Here is an 18,308-nt window from a genome sequence, read left to right on the forward strand (position 1 = left end):
TTTTGGGTAGGGAGTGTTTTAAGCCATCTTGTTTTTCCTTTTTGTGCCTATTGTAATCCTCTTGCTTATTTAGAAGTTTTGACCTCATCTACAAATATATTTTGGCCACAAATTTTCCTCTCCAGGAAGGCTTAAAGCAATTTAAAGCACAAATATAAAACAATCATATATATTTTTGGATGAGATTGTTTCCTTTTGCCCCCATTAAGTTTAAGTAGAACTTTGAATCTTAAATTGTGTTCTCTCTGGGATTTGTGCCATAGATTCTTACTGACTGCTGCCAGTTACATTTTTAAAAAGTTGATTACAAAGAAAATTCTTTGTAGTCAGGAGGACTTGAATTCAAATTCAGATACAGATACTTACTAATGGCATGACCCTGGGCAAACACTTAATCTTGATTGTCCCCCCCCCCCAAAAAAAAAAGATTCTTGTTCAGACTTAGACCTCAGAATCTGTGTCCAAGAACAATTGTCATTTAGGCTGATCTAAATGAACTCTTGCCTTGGACCCTTAATTGTATTATTATGCAAATATAATTATAATGGTACAATTGGAAAAGAGAGAATGACTCTTCTAAATTCCTCCCTAACAGATTCATTGCTGTCTTTGAAATTATTATGTTAATCCTTTCCTGAGCCAAATTTTAAAAGGTGTCTTTTTCAGAGAGATACCGTTCTAAATAAATGAAGGTTGTCTATATCCATATGTTAATTCAATGTCTAAGATGAAAAGTGTGCTTTTTTTGGTCTCAAATTTGACTCATTTCCTTAGTGGCATTTTGAAGTCATCAAAAGCAAGTTATGATCCTTTTATTTCCTGTGTTCTATTGCTTTAACTATTGGACCATGATGAAATTTTAAGGGTTTATAGTTTGTTTTAAGAGGACCCTGGGAACAAAGATAGCAGATGTTATCCAAAGAAACAAATACACCTGTGTTAGTTGTCAGGGTAGCACTTTAATGTTTGCAAAGCACTTTATAAAAATCATCTCATTTAATCCTTACAATAGCCATGGGAAAGATAGGTGCTATTATTATTTCCATTTTACAGATGAGGTAAATTTAAGTAGATAGAAGTTATTAAGTGACTTATCCAGAGTCATATAGCCAGTAAGAATCAGAGGCCAAATTTTAACTCAGATTTTCCAGTCTCCCAATCCAGAGTTCTATCAATGTTCTACCTAGCCACCTCTAGGCTTTAAGCTCAAATATTCTATTTTGATAAAAAAAAAAAAACAAACTTCAAACCAACCAACAAACAAATAAAACAAGCCAGGGGTAGCTTGGTGGCCCAGTGAATAGAGCACTGGCCCTGGAGTCAGTGGGACCTGAGTTCAAATTCGTCATTAATACTGTATCACTTAACTGTGTGGCCTTGGACAAGTCACTTATTGATGCACAAAAACAAAAAGAAAAAACAAATTCCCATTAGATCATAAAAAATTAACCTTGCATGCTGTGTAAAGATTAAAAAAACCCTAATTCTTAAAATAAAACAATAGTGGTAAATTTCAAAATAGATTTTAAAGTAGTTTAGAACAGTTTTTCATTCATGTTGAAATGTATTCTCTAACTCTATTGATAAGAGAATTTACATGAGTTCCAGTTAATATTTAGGAAGTTAAAATATTGACAAATTTTTATATTGACATAGGTAACTTATGATGTCAAGATAATGATGAATTTTATGCATCCTCTTTCACATTAACTGAATTCACATTCATTGAATTTAAAAACATTCATTTTTTTTACATAATTTATCCTCTCTTAACACTAGGGGAATTTTTTAATGAAAGTATTTCTTTAAATAGCATTGTTCTAGTGCATTTTTTAAAAAGGAGAACATTAATTTTGGGATTCCTGCATGAAGCATTTGCAAATCCTAACAGAAATAGAAAGGACCTTAAATCACCTAATCTAGGACAGTTATTTTATAGATAAGGAAATTGAGACCCCAAAAAAGTAAAGGTCTTTGTTCACTGTCACAAAAATTAAACTTAGGGATCACATTTAAGGAGGCATTACAAGTTGAGATATAAAGCATCCCAGATAATTATAAATGAGTGGGGAAAATAGAAAATTATTCTTCTAATATGGAAAACCAAATATGCTATACTTGTATGTATGTATCTATGTATGTATACCACACATATCAGAAGGCAACTAAATAGCACAATGGTTAGAGCATTGAACCTGAATGAAAAGACCTGAGTGAAAAGCCATCCTCAGACACTTATTAATAACTCTATGACTGGACAAGTAATTTAACCTCTACTTGCCTCAGTTTCCTCATCTGTAAAACTGGAATAATAATAATAATAACACCCATCTCTCAGGGTTTTTGTGAGGCTGTCATGAGATAATATTTTTCCAGCGTTTTGCAAATTTTAAATTACCTTGTAAATTTTAGCTATATTATCAATAGCAATGATAATTAGTAATAATCTTCATTATTTAGATCTCAGCAATTTGAATGATTTGCTAGTCTGTTTTATCTATCTTGAGACAAAATGGAACATAATTTATATGCTTTTGAGGAGCTCCAAAAAGGTAGCTTGATTTTTTTAATGCCTCTAATAAAACTCAAATCTGTATGCATTATGAGTATACAAGAAAGGGAACAAAGAGCTTGAAAAAATGGTTTTTAGATTATGAGCTTAGCTTTTTGTGAGGTATTCCTTTCCAGTGATAAACAAAAGGACATAATACTATAGGAATTGAAGTGCATCAATCTTGACATTACTGTAGAAACTGAACCAGAAAATTGGAAGAAGTTGCACCTAAGGATACCTCACAGGTTTTCCTTAGAGAAAGTGGAACAATTTAAAGTAATATGTTATTTTAAAAAATTAAATTATATTTAATTGAAAAAAATCAGTTTTCTTTCTCCCAATCCCCCATACTATTGTTAAAAAAAGAAAGATAAAAAAAACCCTTGTAACAAATAGGTGCAGTAAAGCGAAACAAATTCTAGCAATGGAGTAAAAACTATAGATTCTACTTTGCATACCCAGACCATTACTTCTCTGTTAAGAGGTGGCTAGCATGTGTCATAATTGCTACTCTGGAATCATGCTTGGTGATTACATTCATCAGAGTATTTATAGTTTGTTTTTCCTGTATTTTTGTTATTACATAAATTTAGACAAAGTAATTTGCAGAGTTGGTTTCATCAAGCATGCAAAGGCAACAAGAACTTCATTTCATTAGACATTTGGTGCCAGGCAATGTTCATGATAAATATTTTCAAAAAGATACTTTGAAAGTGGGGTGGCTAGGTGGCACAGTGGATAAAGCACCCGCCCTGGAGTCAGGGGTACCTGGGTTCAAATGTGGTCTCAGACACTTAATAATGACCTAGCTGTGTGGCCTTGGGCAAGCCACTTAAACCCATTTGCCTTGCAAAAACTCAAAAAAAAAGATACTTTGAAAGTATTTGCACATTTTGCAACCATGTCTGTTGCGAAGGATTAAAAGGTAGAGAAATGTGGCCAAGAATCCAGTGAAATCCTTATAATTAAATCAGCATATACTTTAATATTCCAGGAGTTAAATGCAAAGGTAAGCATATATGAATGAGAGTGTTGAAAATTATGTCAGAAAATATGGTTCAGGTACAAGGAATGGGGATGATCAAAGACTTTCAGATTTTAGGGGAAAAGACTGATGCTATCAGTGAATACTGTCTTAGATATGTTGATATATGTCTTGATATGTTAAATAGGTGAGCATTTAATAATATCACAGAAAATAAAACAATATATTTTTAACATGTTAGAAACTAACTATTCAGCTTGCTTTTATTATGAGCTTACTAGTATTCTAGGCACTCTTCTAAAGCACCAGCACAATAAAGGCAAAAACACATTCCCTGCCCTCAAGGAGTTCCAACTTGGAATAATTGAGACAATATTTGAATAATAGGTATTTACCATCTATCTATCTCTCTAGTAGACTGAAGTATTCTTTTTTTTATTTTTATTTTTTTTTTAGGTTTTTTGGCAAGGCAAATGGGGTTAAGTGGCTTGCCCAAGGCCACACAGCTAGGTCATTATTAAGTGTCTGAGACCGGATTTGAACCCAGGTACTCCTGACTCCAAGGCCGGTGCTTTATCCACTACACCACCTAACTGCCCCCAGACTGAAGTATTCTTAAAGGAAAAGGATCTGTCAGTGAGAGGGATAAGAAAGGACTACTGCAGATAGTGATAAATGAGTTGAGTCTTGAAGTGATCTGTTATTAATGTGTGAGTCATTCCTTATATCATCTGTGGATATACAATCAGATCACTGAATTGTTATAGCAGAGATAAAAATAAAATTAAAAGCATATAAATGAGAAAAAAGCTACATGCAATTAATCCAATTCCAGCTTGATCATAGTGATCATAGTGAACATGGAAAATAGAGATTTCTTATAGAAGTTTAACCAGTATAAATTGACATAATAAAGAGACCTAAAGGAAATAAAAAAATGCCCCAAGCAGGAAAAAAAACCAAACCCAAAAACCCAACAAAAAAACTTATTTGTGAAATGGAGATTTGTAGTAAATAAGGACTATCCTGATTTAGAGTATGAATTCATTTGTAAAATCTTATGAAAGATGGTGCTAGATTGTGAGCAGGATTGCCTCATAAATCAGAAAAGGAAAAGGGAATAACACATTTAAAGAAATCTTGTTGAAAACTTTGCTCTCAGGGGCAGCTAGGTGGTGCAGTGGATAGAGCATTGGTCCTGGAGTCAGGAGGACCTGAGTTCAAATTTGACCTTAGACACTTAATTACATAGCCGTGTGACCATGGGCAAGTCACTTAACCTCATTGCCTTGCAAAAACTAAAAAAAAAAGAAAGAAAAAAGAAAAGAAAACTTTGCTCTCAGCATCATCTAGAGGAAATGTAAGAGAGAAAGTGAAAAAGGGATAATAACTAGATAAAAGATGAAAAATATCTAAAAAGAATTTTAAAATAATCTCTTTTTTTTTTTTTTCACCATTCAGGACAATTGAAGTCCCATTTGTGCACAACATCTCAATCCTGGGTATTTGGAGAAAAGAATTAAAAATACTACTAAAGAGAACAAAGATGGGGAAAGCAGTTGGATTAGACCAAACCTGCACAGCGTTCTTTCACAAGAGATAGAATTTTTAGGACATTAAAAGATAAATTCTAAAAGTATCAGAGGGAAGAAAAGACATTGAAACTGCAAAAAGAATCCTGTTTATTATTATTATTGTCCTAAAATAGTGACTGAAAGAACAGTAATTACCAACCTATCTAACATTTGTGAAAATATAATTTTATAAGCATATACTTATGAGAATCAAACATAATAAAATATGAATCTTTATGGACCTTTATGATTATTAATATCAAGGGAATAGAGATATGTTTTATATGACTATTCTCATGATTTCATTGATTTAAGGAAACTCTTGAGATGAGGAAACTTGCTCCAAAAACAGACCAAATATTAGATACCTATATATCATGAATAGTTTGTTAGAATCTTGATGTGGTATAGGGGTAATCATTGAATAATGTCACAGAAAATAAAATTGAATATTTTAACATTATTAATATTACAGAGTTGCATTGAGATGCTAAAAGATTTGCCTAGCCTCATAGCTCATATGTTTCAGAGATGGAACTTGAATCTGGAACTTGCTGTGTGTCATAAAACAGAAGGACTTAGAACTGCAAAAGATTTTCACCACTGTCATGGAAGAGGTATAGCACAAGTGAAAGAAGAATTACCTAGATGCTGAGGTCCTCCTGAGAAGAGATATACCAGTCTTTAAATATCACATAACCTGCCTCGTCTCCCTCTCCAACAAAAGTGTCTTGGCACAATTTAACTTCAGTTCAGACATTAGGAAATGGTTAGAGATGCACATGACCCTTGAATTGGAGGATCATTTGTTTGCCAGTGGTTCTATACTTGTTCTACAATATGGTCACTCTTTTAGTAAGAATAGAGAAGAAATGGAACACAGGACTTTGTTTTAATTTTACTGTTCAATTTGCTGTTCTGATATGGAATATATTTCAGGACTAGACTTATGATTTCATTGATATAAGGGACTCCCAGATAAGTGAGGAAACATGCCATAAAACCAGACCAACACATAAATGAATAATGGCCAACAGTCTTTATTTTTACTTTTCAAGCATAGAATTGTGGAGGTATATAGCTTTGAAAATCTTTTAAATTATAAATAAAACAAAAGAAAAAAATCTTCAAATCTGTATTATATTTTTGTTATATTTACAGTTCCTAAATATCCATTGCAATTTGTGATTTTAAATGGGTTTTGCTCATTTCATTGCATGCCCTGCATCTGTTGTATTCATGGCACAGTTGAAGTGTTTGCAGCAACCTGTTCCATGTCTACCCCCTGCTGGCATTTAAGGGTATAAGCAGCTTTATTTTTTGAACCTGTACAGGAATCTCTGCCCTTCTTTCCTTCTGTTGATAGACACTACCAAACATGTTTGCTGATTAGGTCAATTTTATGTCCTTGGATACTTTGATTAAATTTTCCTCATCTAGAGAATTTTATGACATCTTAAATTTTTGTAGTGTTTACTAATTAAAATAGCTTTACTTGACAAAGAAAGTTACTTGTCATCTGGGTTATGATACTGGCATTTTTTCTGGTTTTTCTGTGCCTCAAATCATCCTACCCACTACTGCCAGATTAGTTTCCCTAAAGAAAAGTTTTCATTATTTTAGTCTCCGTCTCAAAAACTTTTCATAGATCCCCATTGCTCAGTAAATAAAATCTGAATTCTTTTATTTGACATTTAAGGCTCTCCATGATCTTGCCCCAATCTTCCTTCTTAGTTTTGTCTTTCTATAAGTATGAACCATAAGAATGAACTAAATTGGCTTATTAATCATAGCAAAATTATAATTTTAAAACAATAATTTATTTATTTTTAGCATTCCTATTTAAAAATTGAGTTTTTTAATTCCCTCCCTTCCAAATCCTTCCCTTCTTGTTGAAAAGGTAACCAATACATCAATTATTCATGTGAAATCATGCAAAACAGATTTTCATATCAACTATATTCATGCCACAAATTTATCTGTGCTTTCTACCTTCTATATAATGGCATATGTCATTAATTTCTTTTCTTGAAATTCCTTCCCCTTTCCAATAGCCTTTTCTATTTTCCATTTTCCTTTCCTAGTTTCCAATATGCACTATCTGTCAAAATTTTCAAAGTCCTTTAGGGACCAGCTCCTGACTTGAAAATTTTTTGAATATATTTTTATTTAAAAATTTTTGTTCTTTTCATTTTATTTTACACCATTTCCCATGAAGACATTCCTGATCACCTTGTATAAAATGGATATTTCCTTATAATTTGCACAATTGTTTATTACTTCTTTAATATACCATATTTTTGTCTTGGATTAATTAGTGTCGGTGTCTTACCTTATTTACTAGACTGTAAACTTCTTGAAGGTATTTAGTTTTATATCTCCTACTGTGACTTTCATATAATATTTATCTAGCATCAACAAAAATTGCCACCTTTTTTTAACTTGGGAGACAACTGTTAAGTGTATTTCATTGTGAATCTGGGGATAAATCCTCCCCAAGTGAGATAAGCTGATCTTCAGACAATAAACAGATATTCAGTCCATTATTGGACCTACTCTTGAAGCTTCTCCATTGAGTAGAGATTGCCAGAGTATATACTCTGATGGCATAGAGGTTGAGAACTCAAAGTCACTTCCAGAAGCCACAAATAGTAAGTAAGAGCTCAATTAATAACAGGTAGATGAATGGCCAGGCAGTATTCAAATGCCTAGTTTTTTAGCATATTTAAAATACTGGGATCCCATGAAAGCTGGAATAAACCTATGGAAGCAGCAAGTTTGCTTGTAGTACTCAGACAGGAATTTCAGGAGATACAATTTTAAAAAAGTTCAAATCCCAGAATGTGCTTTTTTGTAGAAACATTTTTGGCATTGCTATTTTTTAATTTATTTTTTAATTTTGTAATTTTTGCCCTAATCTCACTTCCTTCCCCCCACTCCCCACAGAAGGTAGTCTAATAGTTTTTACATTGTTTCCATGCTATACATTGATCTAAATTGAATGTGTTGAGAGAAAAATCATATCCTTAAGGGAAAAAAATAAAATATAAGAGATAGCAAAATTGCATAATAAGATAATGATTCTTTTTTTAAATTAAAGGTAGTATTTGGTCTTTGTTTAAGCTCCACAATTCTTTCTCTGGATACAGATGGTATTCTCCATTGCACATATCCCAAAATTGTCCCTGATTTGTTGCACTGATGGAATAAACAAGTCCATGTTGCTGTTGGGGTGTACAATGTTTTTCTGGTTCTGCTCATGTCACTCAGCAAAAGTTCATGCAAATCCTTCCAGGCTTTCCTGAATTCCTATCCCTCCTGGTTTCTAATAGAACAATAGTGTTCCTTAACATACATATACCACAGTTTGTTCAGCCTTTCCCCAGTTGATGGACATTCACTCAATTTCCAGTTCTTTGCCACCACAAACAGCTGCTATGAATATTTTTGTACAGGTGATGTTTTTACCCTTTTTCCATGATCTCTTCAGGGTATAGACCCAGTAGTGTTATTGCTGGATCAAAGGGTATGCACATTTTTATTGCCCTTTGGGCATAATTCAAAATTGCTCTCCAGAAAAGTTGGATGAGTTCACAGCTCCACCAACAATATACAGATTTCCCACATTCCTTCCAACATTGATCATTTTCCTTTCTGGTCATATTGGCCAGTCTGAGAGGTATGAAGTGGTATCTCAGAGATGGTTTAATTTGCATTTCTCTAATAAGTAATGATTTCGATCAATTTTTCATATGACTATGGATCATTTTCCTCATCTGTAAATTGCCTCCACATATCCTTTGACATTTGTCAGTTGGGGAATCGCTTGGGTTTTTTTTTTTTCTATTAATTTAACTCAGTTCTCTATATATTTTAGAAATGGGTCCTTTGTCAGAAATATTAGGTGTAAACATTGTTTCCCAATTTACTACATTTCTTTTGATCTTAGTTACAGTGGTTTTGTCTGTGCAAAAGCTTTTTAATTTAATGAAATCAAAATCATCTAGTTTATTTTTAATGATTTCTCCATCTCTTCCTTGCTCATAAACTGCTTCCCTTTTAGTAGATCTAACAGGTAAACTATACTTTGATCTCCTAGCTTGTTTATAATATTGTCTTTTATGTCTAAATCCTATATCCATTTTGATCTTACCTTGATATAGGGTGTGAGGTGTTGGTCTAATCCAAGTTTCTGCTGTACTAACTTCCAATTTTCCCAACACTTTTTATCGAAGAGAGGGTTTTCATCTCAATAGCTGGACTCTTTGGGTTTATCAAACAGCAGATTACTGTAATCATTTCTTGCTATCTCTCTTGCACCTAGTCTATTCCATTGATCCACCATTCTATTTCTTAGCCAATACCAGACATTTTTTGGTGGCTAATGCTTTTAAGACACCTTCTTTTGCACTTTTTTTTTCATTAAATCACTGGAGAGTCTCAACTTTTTATTTCTCCATATGAATTTACTTACAATTTTTTCTAACTCTAAAGTAATTTTTTGGAATTTTGATTGGTAGGGCACTAAACAAGTAATTTAATTTTGGTAGAATTGTCATTTTTATTATATTTCCTTGACCTATCGATGAGCAGTTGGTATTTGCCCAGTTATTTAACTCTGCTTTCATTTGTGTGAGAAGTGTTTTGTAATTGTTTTCAAAAAATTTCTGAGTCTACCTTGTAGGTTGACTCCCAAGTATGTTATATTGTCTGAGGTTACTTTGAATGGGATTTCTCTTTCTAGCTCTTTCTGCTATATCTTGCTAGTCATATATAGAAATGAGGGTTTATTTTATATCCTGCAACTTTGCTAAAATTGCTAATTGTTTCCATTAGTTTTTTGGATGGTTTTTAAGAATTCATTAGGTATACTATCATGTCATCTGCAAAGAGTGAGAGTTTTGTCTTTTCCTCCCCAATTCTAATTCCTTCAATTTCTCTTTCTTCTCTTATGGCTGAAGCTAACATTTCTGACACAATATTGAATAGTAGTGGTGATAGTGGGCATCCTTGTTTTCACCCCTATCTTATTGAGAATGCCTCTAGTCTATCTCTGTTGCATATAATGCTTGTTGATGGTTTCAGATAGATACTGCTTATTGTTCTAAAGAACAATCCATTTATTCCTACACTCTAGTGTTTTTTTAAAGTATTTTTAAAAATTTTTATTAAGGATATTATTTGAGTTTTACAGTTTCCCCCCCAATCTTGCTTCCCTCCCCCCACCCCCACCCTACAGATAGCACTCCGTCAGTCTTTACTTTGTTTCCATGTTGTACCTCGATCCAAATTGGGTGTGATGAGAGAGAAATCATATCCTTAAAGAGAACAGAATTCTCAGAGGTAACCAGATCAAACCATAAAACATCTGGGTTTTTTTTGTCCAAATTGAAGGGAATAGTCTTTGTACTTTGTTCAAACTCCACAGCTCCTTATCTGGATATAGATGGTACTCTCCTTTGCAGACAGCCAAAAATTGTTCCCACTTGTTGCGCTGATGGAATGAGCAAGTCCTTCAAGCTTGAACATCACTCCCATGTTGCCGTTAGGGTGTACAGTGTTTTTCTGGTTCTGCTCATCTCACTCAGCATCAGTTCATGCAAATCCCTCCAGGTTTCCCTGAAATCCCATCCCTCCTGCTTTCTAATAGAACAATAGTGTTCCATGACATACATATACCACAGTTGCTAAACCATTCCCCAATTGAAGGACATTTACTGGATTTCCAATTCTTTGCCACCACAAACAGGGCTGCTATAAATATTTTTGTACAAGTAATGTTTTTACCCTTTTTCCTCATCTCTTCAGGGTATAGACCCAGTAGTGGTATTGCTGGGTCGAAGGGTATGCACATTTTTGTTGCCCTTTGGGCATAGTTCCAAATAGCTCTCCAGAAGGGTTGGATGAGTTCACAGCTCCACCAACAGTGTAATAGTGTCCCAGATTTCCCACAACCCTTCCAACAATGATCATTATCCTTCACTCTAGTGTTTTTAGTAGGAATGGGTGCTATATTTTGTCAAAGACTTTTTCAGCATCTATTGATATATAATCATATGATTTTTTTATGTTTTTGCAAGGCACTGGGGTTAAGTGGCTTGCCCGAGGCTACAAAACTAGTCAATTATTATTATTATTATTAAGTGTCTGAGGCTGGATTTGAACTCAGGTACTCCTGACTCCAAGGCCGGTGCTCTATCCACTGCACCACCTAGCTGCCCCAATCATATGATTTCTGATGGGTTTGTTATTGATATAGTTAATTACACTAACAGTTTTCTTAAAATTGAACCAACCTTGCATTACTGGTATAAATCCTACTTGGTCATAGTGTATTATCCTAGTGATAAATTGCAGAAATGGTTTTGTTAAGATTTGATTTAATATTTTTGTATCTATGTTCATCAGGGAGATAGGTCTATAATTTTTTTTCTCTGTTTTGCCTCTTCGTGGTTTAGGTATCAGCACCGTATTGTCTTCATCTATTTTTCCAAAGAATTTATATAGAATTGGAACCAATTGTTCCTTAAATGTTTGATAGAATTCATTTGTGAATCCATCTGGCCCTGGAGGTTTTTTTCTGAGGGAGTTCAATAATGGCTTGTTGAATTTCTTTTTTCTGAGATAAGGTTATTTGGTTTAGTTAGAGGTATTTAATTTCCTCTTCATTTAACCCGGGCAACTTATATTTTTGTAAATATTCATCCATTTCACTTAGATTATCAAATTTACTGGCATAGAGCTGGGCAAAATAATTCCTAATTATTAACTTAATTTCCTCCTCATTGGTGGTGAGTTCACCTTTGTCATTTATGATACTAGCAATTTGGTTTTCTTCTTTTTTTTAATCAAATTAACCAGAGGTTTATCAATTTTATTAGTTTTTTCATAAAACAAACTCTTGGTTTCATCTGTTAGTTCTATAATTATTTTTGCTTTCGATTTTATTAATTTCTCCTTTAATTTTTAGAATTTCTAATTTGATATTTAATTGGAGGTTTTTAATTCATTCTTTTAATTTTTTAGTTGCATGTTAGTTTGTTGATTTCCTCTTTCTCTAATTTATTCTTGTAAACATTTAAAGATATAATATGTCCCTTGACAACTGCCTTGGCTATATCCCATAAGTTTTGGTATGTTGTTTCATTATTGTCATTATCTAGGATGAAATCATTAATTCTTTCTATAATTTATTGTTTGATCCATTCATTTTTTTTTTTTTAGGTTTTTGTAAGGCAAATGGGGTTAAGTGGCTTGCCCAAGGCCACACAGCTAGGTAATTATTAAGTGTCTGAGGTCACATTTGAACTCAGGTACTCCTGACTCCAGGGCCGGTGCTCTATTCACTGCGCCACCTAGCCACCCCCTATTTAGTTTCCAATTAGTTTTAGGCCAATCTCTCCTTGGCCCATTATTGCATGTGATTTTTATTGCATTATAATCTGAGAAGGATGTATTCACTATTTCTGCCTTTCTGCTTTCTACATTTGATTATTAGGTTTTATGCCCTAGTATATGATCTATTTTTGTCTAAGAGCCATGTACTGCAAAAAAAAAGTATATTGCCTTCTATCCACATTCAATTTTCTCCAAAGGTCTGTCATGCCTAGGTTTTCTAACAATCTATTTACTTCCTTAACTTCCTTCTTGTTTTATTTTATGATTAGATTTATCTAACTCTTGAGAGTGGAAGGTTGAGGTCTCCCACCAGTAGAGTTTTGCTGTCTGTCTTCCTGTAACTCATTCGACTTCTCCTCTAGGAATTTGGTTGCTATACCATCTGCTGCATACATATTTATTATTTAAATTGCTTCATTGTCTATGGTACCTTTTAGGAGGATATAGTTTCCTTCCTTATTTTTTTTAATGAGATCTATTTTTGCTGCCTCTTTGTCTGAGATAAAGATTACTACCCCTGCTTTTTTTTCACTTCAGTTGAAGCAAAATATATTTTGCTCCAACCTTTTACCTTTACTTTATATGTATCTTTCTGCTTCAGATTAGTTTCTTGTAAGCAGCATATTGTAGGATTCTTGTTTTTAATCCACTCTGCTATTCATTTATGTTTTATGGGAGAGTTCATCCCATTCACATTCAAAATTATAATTACTAATTCTTTATTGCCCTCCATGCTCCCCTTTTTTCACTTTATCCATATTTCCCATTATTTTATTTCTGAATACCACCACCTGTGTGTTTGCCACCTTATATCCAACTCCCCTCTCCTTTCTTTCCCTTTTCCCCTTCTTCCTTCCCTTCCTTCTGTTAGTTCCTCTTCCCCCCACCCCTTTCCCCTTTTAATACTTGAAAGGTAAGATACATTTCTTAGCTTAATTTAGTGTTTGTATGTTAACTTTAAGCTAAGTCTGATGAGAGTAAGATTCAGGCAGTTTTCCACAGTGCCTGTTTTCTCTCCACCATTTTGGCCAGAAGTCTTGTAAAAATTTTTAAAGATGATATGCAATGTTTCAAAACATTTTAATATGATATATTATATGCTGTGATTTGCTGAGTCCAGAATTTTTCACTAGTCTTGTAGTTTTATGAAAAAGATTAATTTGTGGTATAGAGATGCTGTTTTTTTTCTCTTGGATCACTGAGGGATTTTGTTAATTGTGCTATAATTCTGTGCTATCTCCATCCTGAGGGCTACAGTGACGGATACTATGATCCTAGATGGAGGTAAGATGGTAAAATCAGAGGTCTAAAATGTAGGAAGAGCAAGGTTTACATAGGACTTGACTCAAAACTTCAGTGTACTTAGCGTGGTGCCTGCTCACATAGCAAAACCTTAATAAATAGTAGTTGATTGACTCATTTTAGCAGACCAAGTAGTGCTACCATGGTGGGTAGTAGAAATAACAAGATGGTGAGGTGATGATGATGATGATGATATTGTTTTTCAGTCATTTCAGCCATATCCAACTTTTTTTTGAATCCCTTTAGGATTTTCTTGACAAAGATACTGGAGCTATTTGCCATATTTTTCTCTATATCATTTTACATTTGAGGTAATTGAGGCAAATTGGATTAAGTGACTTGCCCAGGGTCACACAGTTAGAAAGTATCTGAGGCCAGATTTGAACAAAGGGAGATGAGTTTTCCTGAGTCCAGGCCCAGCACTCTTATCTGCTGTGCCACCTTACTACCCTGGCAAGATGATATACATTTTTATATTGTTGAAGTATATTAAATCTCTGTTTTTTTGGCCTCCAATTTAACAAACAGATCAGTACATAAGAGTATATTTTTCCTGCATTTTAAATGTGAGAATAGAATGTCTGTTTTATTCATTTTGTTGTTACCGTATGCCTTTTTATGGATAGCCACTTTATTTATAATGACTTTACCTGGACAAATAACATTAAATGAACCATGTGGTGAAAAACCACCAGAAACACTGACACCTTTGCCTAAAGGCCCATTTGAGCATCTAGAGCTAATTCTGCTGCTCATTTTTAGATGAGAAGGGATATATTAAAAGATTTCTATCAAGGGTGATGAGTTACCACCTTAGATTCATGTTACCAGTCCATAGATAGTGGTTGAGTGTGCACAGTGGCTGCTTGCAAGGAGATAGTTATTCCTGTGTGGTTTCATAAGTTTGTATAATTTGGCAGGTCAACTTTGGCACCTGCAGAGCCAAAATTCAGTTAAACAAAGAAGGGTCAGTAGGAGATTGTTTGATTTAAGAAGTTGATATAACAACTCCACCCTCTCTTACAAATAGAATTAAAAGGGTTTATTTGTTAGAAAAAGTCAATTGTAGAAATGACTATCTTTAAACTCCCGGAAAGGTTTTTGAAGAACCAGGAAGCTGCTTTATACTTGGAATTTTAGCCATAATGGGGGAAGGGTTGGCACTACCCAGATGGTATTTAGAGTAGATTATTGACTAGTAATCCTTTTCTGTCCTAGAAGATTATGGCTATTCAAGTGAAGTTGTAATCAGCTGACTCAGTTATTTAGATAAATGGAAATGCCTTGGTTACGGGCAAAACTATACTGAGACTTTTTAGAAATGTGTGCCTATACCTTAGGTTGGAGTTTCCTTCTTTGTTTACTGAAGACTATTCATTTTAACCCTGCCCAGATTATTCATTGTTGACAGAAATTAACATCTTCTCCTGTGATTGCTCTGGACCAAGTCATTTATTAAACAGGTGTAGTGTTTTCTAGTCATGTAGATCTCAAGGGTTTGAAAAGGAAATAGAATACTTTGCAGGGGAAAGCAGGATATTGAGACACTGGTTGCTTTTATTCATAAGGCTGTACAATCTGGAGAGCAAAAATGAATGTGCTTTAGGCTAAATGGAAGAAGAATCATGCTATCATGAGACAATGTGCTGTCCATTTTCCTGGAATGGATCGTGGAGAGATGGATTTATATGAGGACTATAAATCACCTTTTGATTTCGAATCAGGAGTGAACAAAAACTATCTCTACTTGTCTCCTAGTGTAAATACATCTCCACCTGGATCACCTACGCTTCAGAGACTCGGTAACTATATTACTTATTTCTATACAATATTAGTTTTATAATAAAATTTCTACCTTAAATGAGGTCATGGTGGGATTTTATCTCATGTAGGGACATGCATGCCTTGGTGATATGGAAATGATGTTGCCATGAGTCAAAAACAAATAAGTGATCCATCTCTGGATTTCTGGAAGAAGCATGCTTTATTATGATAGTGTAGATTTTGTAGTTGGCTTTTTTAGTCTAGAGCTTCTTCAGTGGATTATTATGAATTCATGGAACTGATAATTAAAAAATAAAGAGAAAGTCCTAAAAGCCTTTATCTTAGAGCAGAATGCTGGCTGTTGTCATGCTTTGATATAAAGTCTTAGCCTCTGGGATCTTGGCAGAACTGAAGTTCAAATAATAGCTATATTTAGATTTGAGGACAGAAAACCAAAAGAGGCACAGATAAATCTCAAAGCAAGGAATAACAAAGCTGTTACAATCTCTTGATGCCAGTTACTCTGTACATGCCAGTATATATAGAATCTATGCAAATGATCTATGAAATTTCTGAAATTAGTTCTAAGAGTATAGCTGTCTGGGTATGTAAACTCCTTACATATGTGTCAAGTTTTTTAACCTTACAAAGAGTAAAATCTGAGTTTGAATTAGTATTTCTCATTAATATCTGAATGCATAGGTTGTACTATATATAAATATGAAAACAAATATAAATCTAGACAGAGATGGTATAGGATAAAGTAAAAGATCTAGTTGCAAATATTTGGTATTTGCATATTTGTTGATTACTTGGAAATTCTGCATTAGTATTTTTTCTTAAAGTATAGGCAGGTATGACCTGGGTTATATTTGGGAGTCCTAACAATGGTATGTGTTGTGTCTGACTGAAAACTATATGTATGTGGATATCTTAGGGGATTATAAAAATGATGGGGATTTGACTGCCATGTTTCCTGGGGGAGTTAGTCCAGCCCTATCATTGGTTGTCTCCTTTCCTTGACTTTTTCATTGACGTTGGGGGCCATTTTAGATCTTTGGACTTAGATCAGAAATCTAGAACTGGAAGAGATTGTAGAGCCCTGTCCAGTCATTGAATTTTATGGGTGGGAAAGTGAGGCTCAGAAAGGTTAAGCAGCAATGCCCTACCAGTAGTAAGAAGCAGAACTAGGATTTGAACCTATATCATTTGACTTCAAATCTAGTATTTTTCACATGTGCTACATTTAATCAAGTATTGTTTAAAAGAAAAAAAAACCTTTGAATTTAGAAACATACTTATACATTGAATCCCAGATGTAAACTGAGAAGCTTACATCTTCACTTTTCTTGGTGTTTATAATTCAGATTGGGGAGATTTTAATTTATGTGAAATAGTAAAAAAATGACTTTTATGTAGGAGTTGTCATTCTGCTCCTACTCTGGTTAATTTCCTTTTGTGTCATTCTTGTGCTTCATGTTATTTGTGTATTGTAGATAAGGGTGGCCTACCCTAGAAAGCTAACAATCTCCCAACAGATTGTATATAGGATCAAGTTAAGGTTGGGCAAAATCTAGTAAGATTAGTTTTTATTGTTGTTTAATAAGGTGATGAATGGAAAAATCTTAAAACTGAAGGGCCTAAGTGAAAGAAAGCAGTTAAGTGGAAATGTGTAATGTATGTATTTTTTTTAAAAAGGCAAAACAAAAAAAAACTCAAGGCAGACTGGAAAAGGATGTAAGAGGAGAGAAGATAAATGTTTGTATTTGGCAGTCAAGGGACATCTTGAAAGTACACAGCTGGTCATTCAATACAACAAGCATTTATTAAGTGCCTACTAAACTTAGTGTTCCAGATACAAAAAGAGACCAAAGACAGTTCTTAACCTCAAAGAGCTCATAATCTAATAGGAGAGAGGACAAACATGTGCAGATAAATGATGGACAGACTAAAAAGGAAACAATTACTCATTTGTGGCATAGAGTTATCCTCTTGTATATACCAGAGGGAGAAGGATGTTTCTTCTTTTACACCAAAAATTCTGAATAGAGTTTTGGGGTGAGAATGGACAAGTGTATCTCTATTGGTGGAAAAGGAGGAGAGACAAAATTCTAAATCAATAAATTGAATTCAAATGTGGAAGATTGGCTCATGACCCAAATAAAAGGAGGAAAAAAGGATTTGATTAAGGTTGTAATAAATTCTTAATTTTTCAGGGCTTATTTATTCAATTAGATGATTATCTAGAGCAGAGGGATCAAACTTTATAACCTGATGAAAGCAGCTTGCAAAACTCTAGAGTAGGGCCTGAACCAATTAAAGTATAATTGAGAAATGTTTAACAAAATAAACAGAAATAAAATACAACATAGATATTGTTAAGTTGTGGTTTTCAGAATCCATATGCATCAGTTGAAAGGATACATTTCTATTTTAGTTTGTTGTTATTTAATCATTTTTCAGTAGCATCAACTCTCTGTGACCCCATTTGGAGTTTTCCGCAGAGATACTGGAATGATTTGCCATTTGCTTCTCCAGCTCATTTACAAATGAGAAACTGAGGCAAACAGGGTTAAATAATTTGACCAGAGTCACAGACTAATAAAGTCTGAGATCAGATGAGTCTTCCTGACTTCAGGCCTGATGCCACCTAGCCAATATACGAGTCTGACAACTGTTGTAAATTTTATTTTATTTTTTTCAAGTTTGTCTTGCGCCCACATTCCTATTT

The 18,308-nt window shown here is 33.9% G+C and overlaps 1 protein-coding gene across 4 annotated transcripts in view; it reads left to right on the plus strand.

Annotated features, from left to right (window-relative positions):
• TPD52 (tumor protein D52) overlaps positions 1 to 18,308 on the plus strand; it is a 341,461-nt gene that overhangs the window by 83,540 nt on the left and 239,613 nt on the right. Inside the window, exon 1 of one of the 4 annotated variants that reach the window (XM_074201768.1) lies at positions 14,154 to 15,615. The exons of 1 other annotated variant lie outside the window; for it this stretch is intronic. In XM_074201768.1, coding sequence (XP_074057869.1) covers positions 15,447 to 15,615 — 169 coding nt within the window. In that variant the 5' untranslated portion in view covers positions 14,154 to 15,446. Of the gene's footprint in view, positions 1 to 14,153; positions 15,616 to 18,308 lie in introns of those variants that run through there. 2 more of the 4 variants (XM_074201763.1, XM_074201764.1) reach the window with 2 other exon arrangements.

This window comes from Macrotis lagotis, chromosome X (genome assembly GCF_037893015.1).
Source record: "Macrotis lagotis isolate mMagLag1 chromosome X, bilby.v1.9.chrom.fasta, whole genome shotgun sequence".
NCBI lineage: Eukaryota > Metazoa > Chordata > Mammalia > Peramelemorphia > Peramelidae > Macrotis > Macrotis lagotis.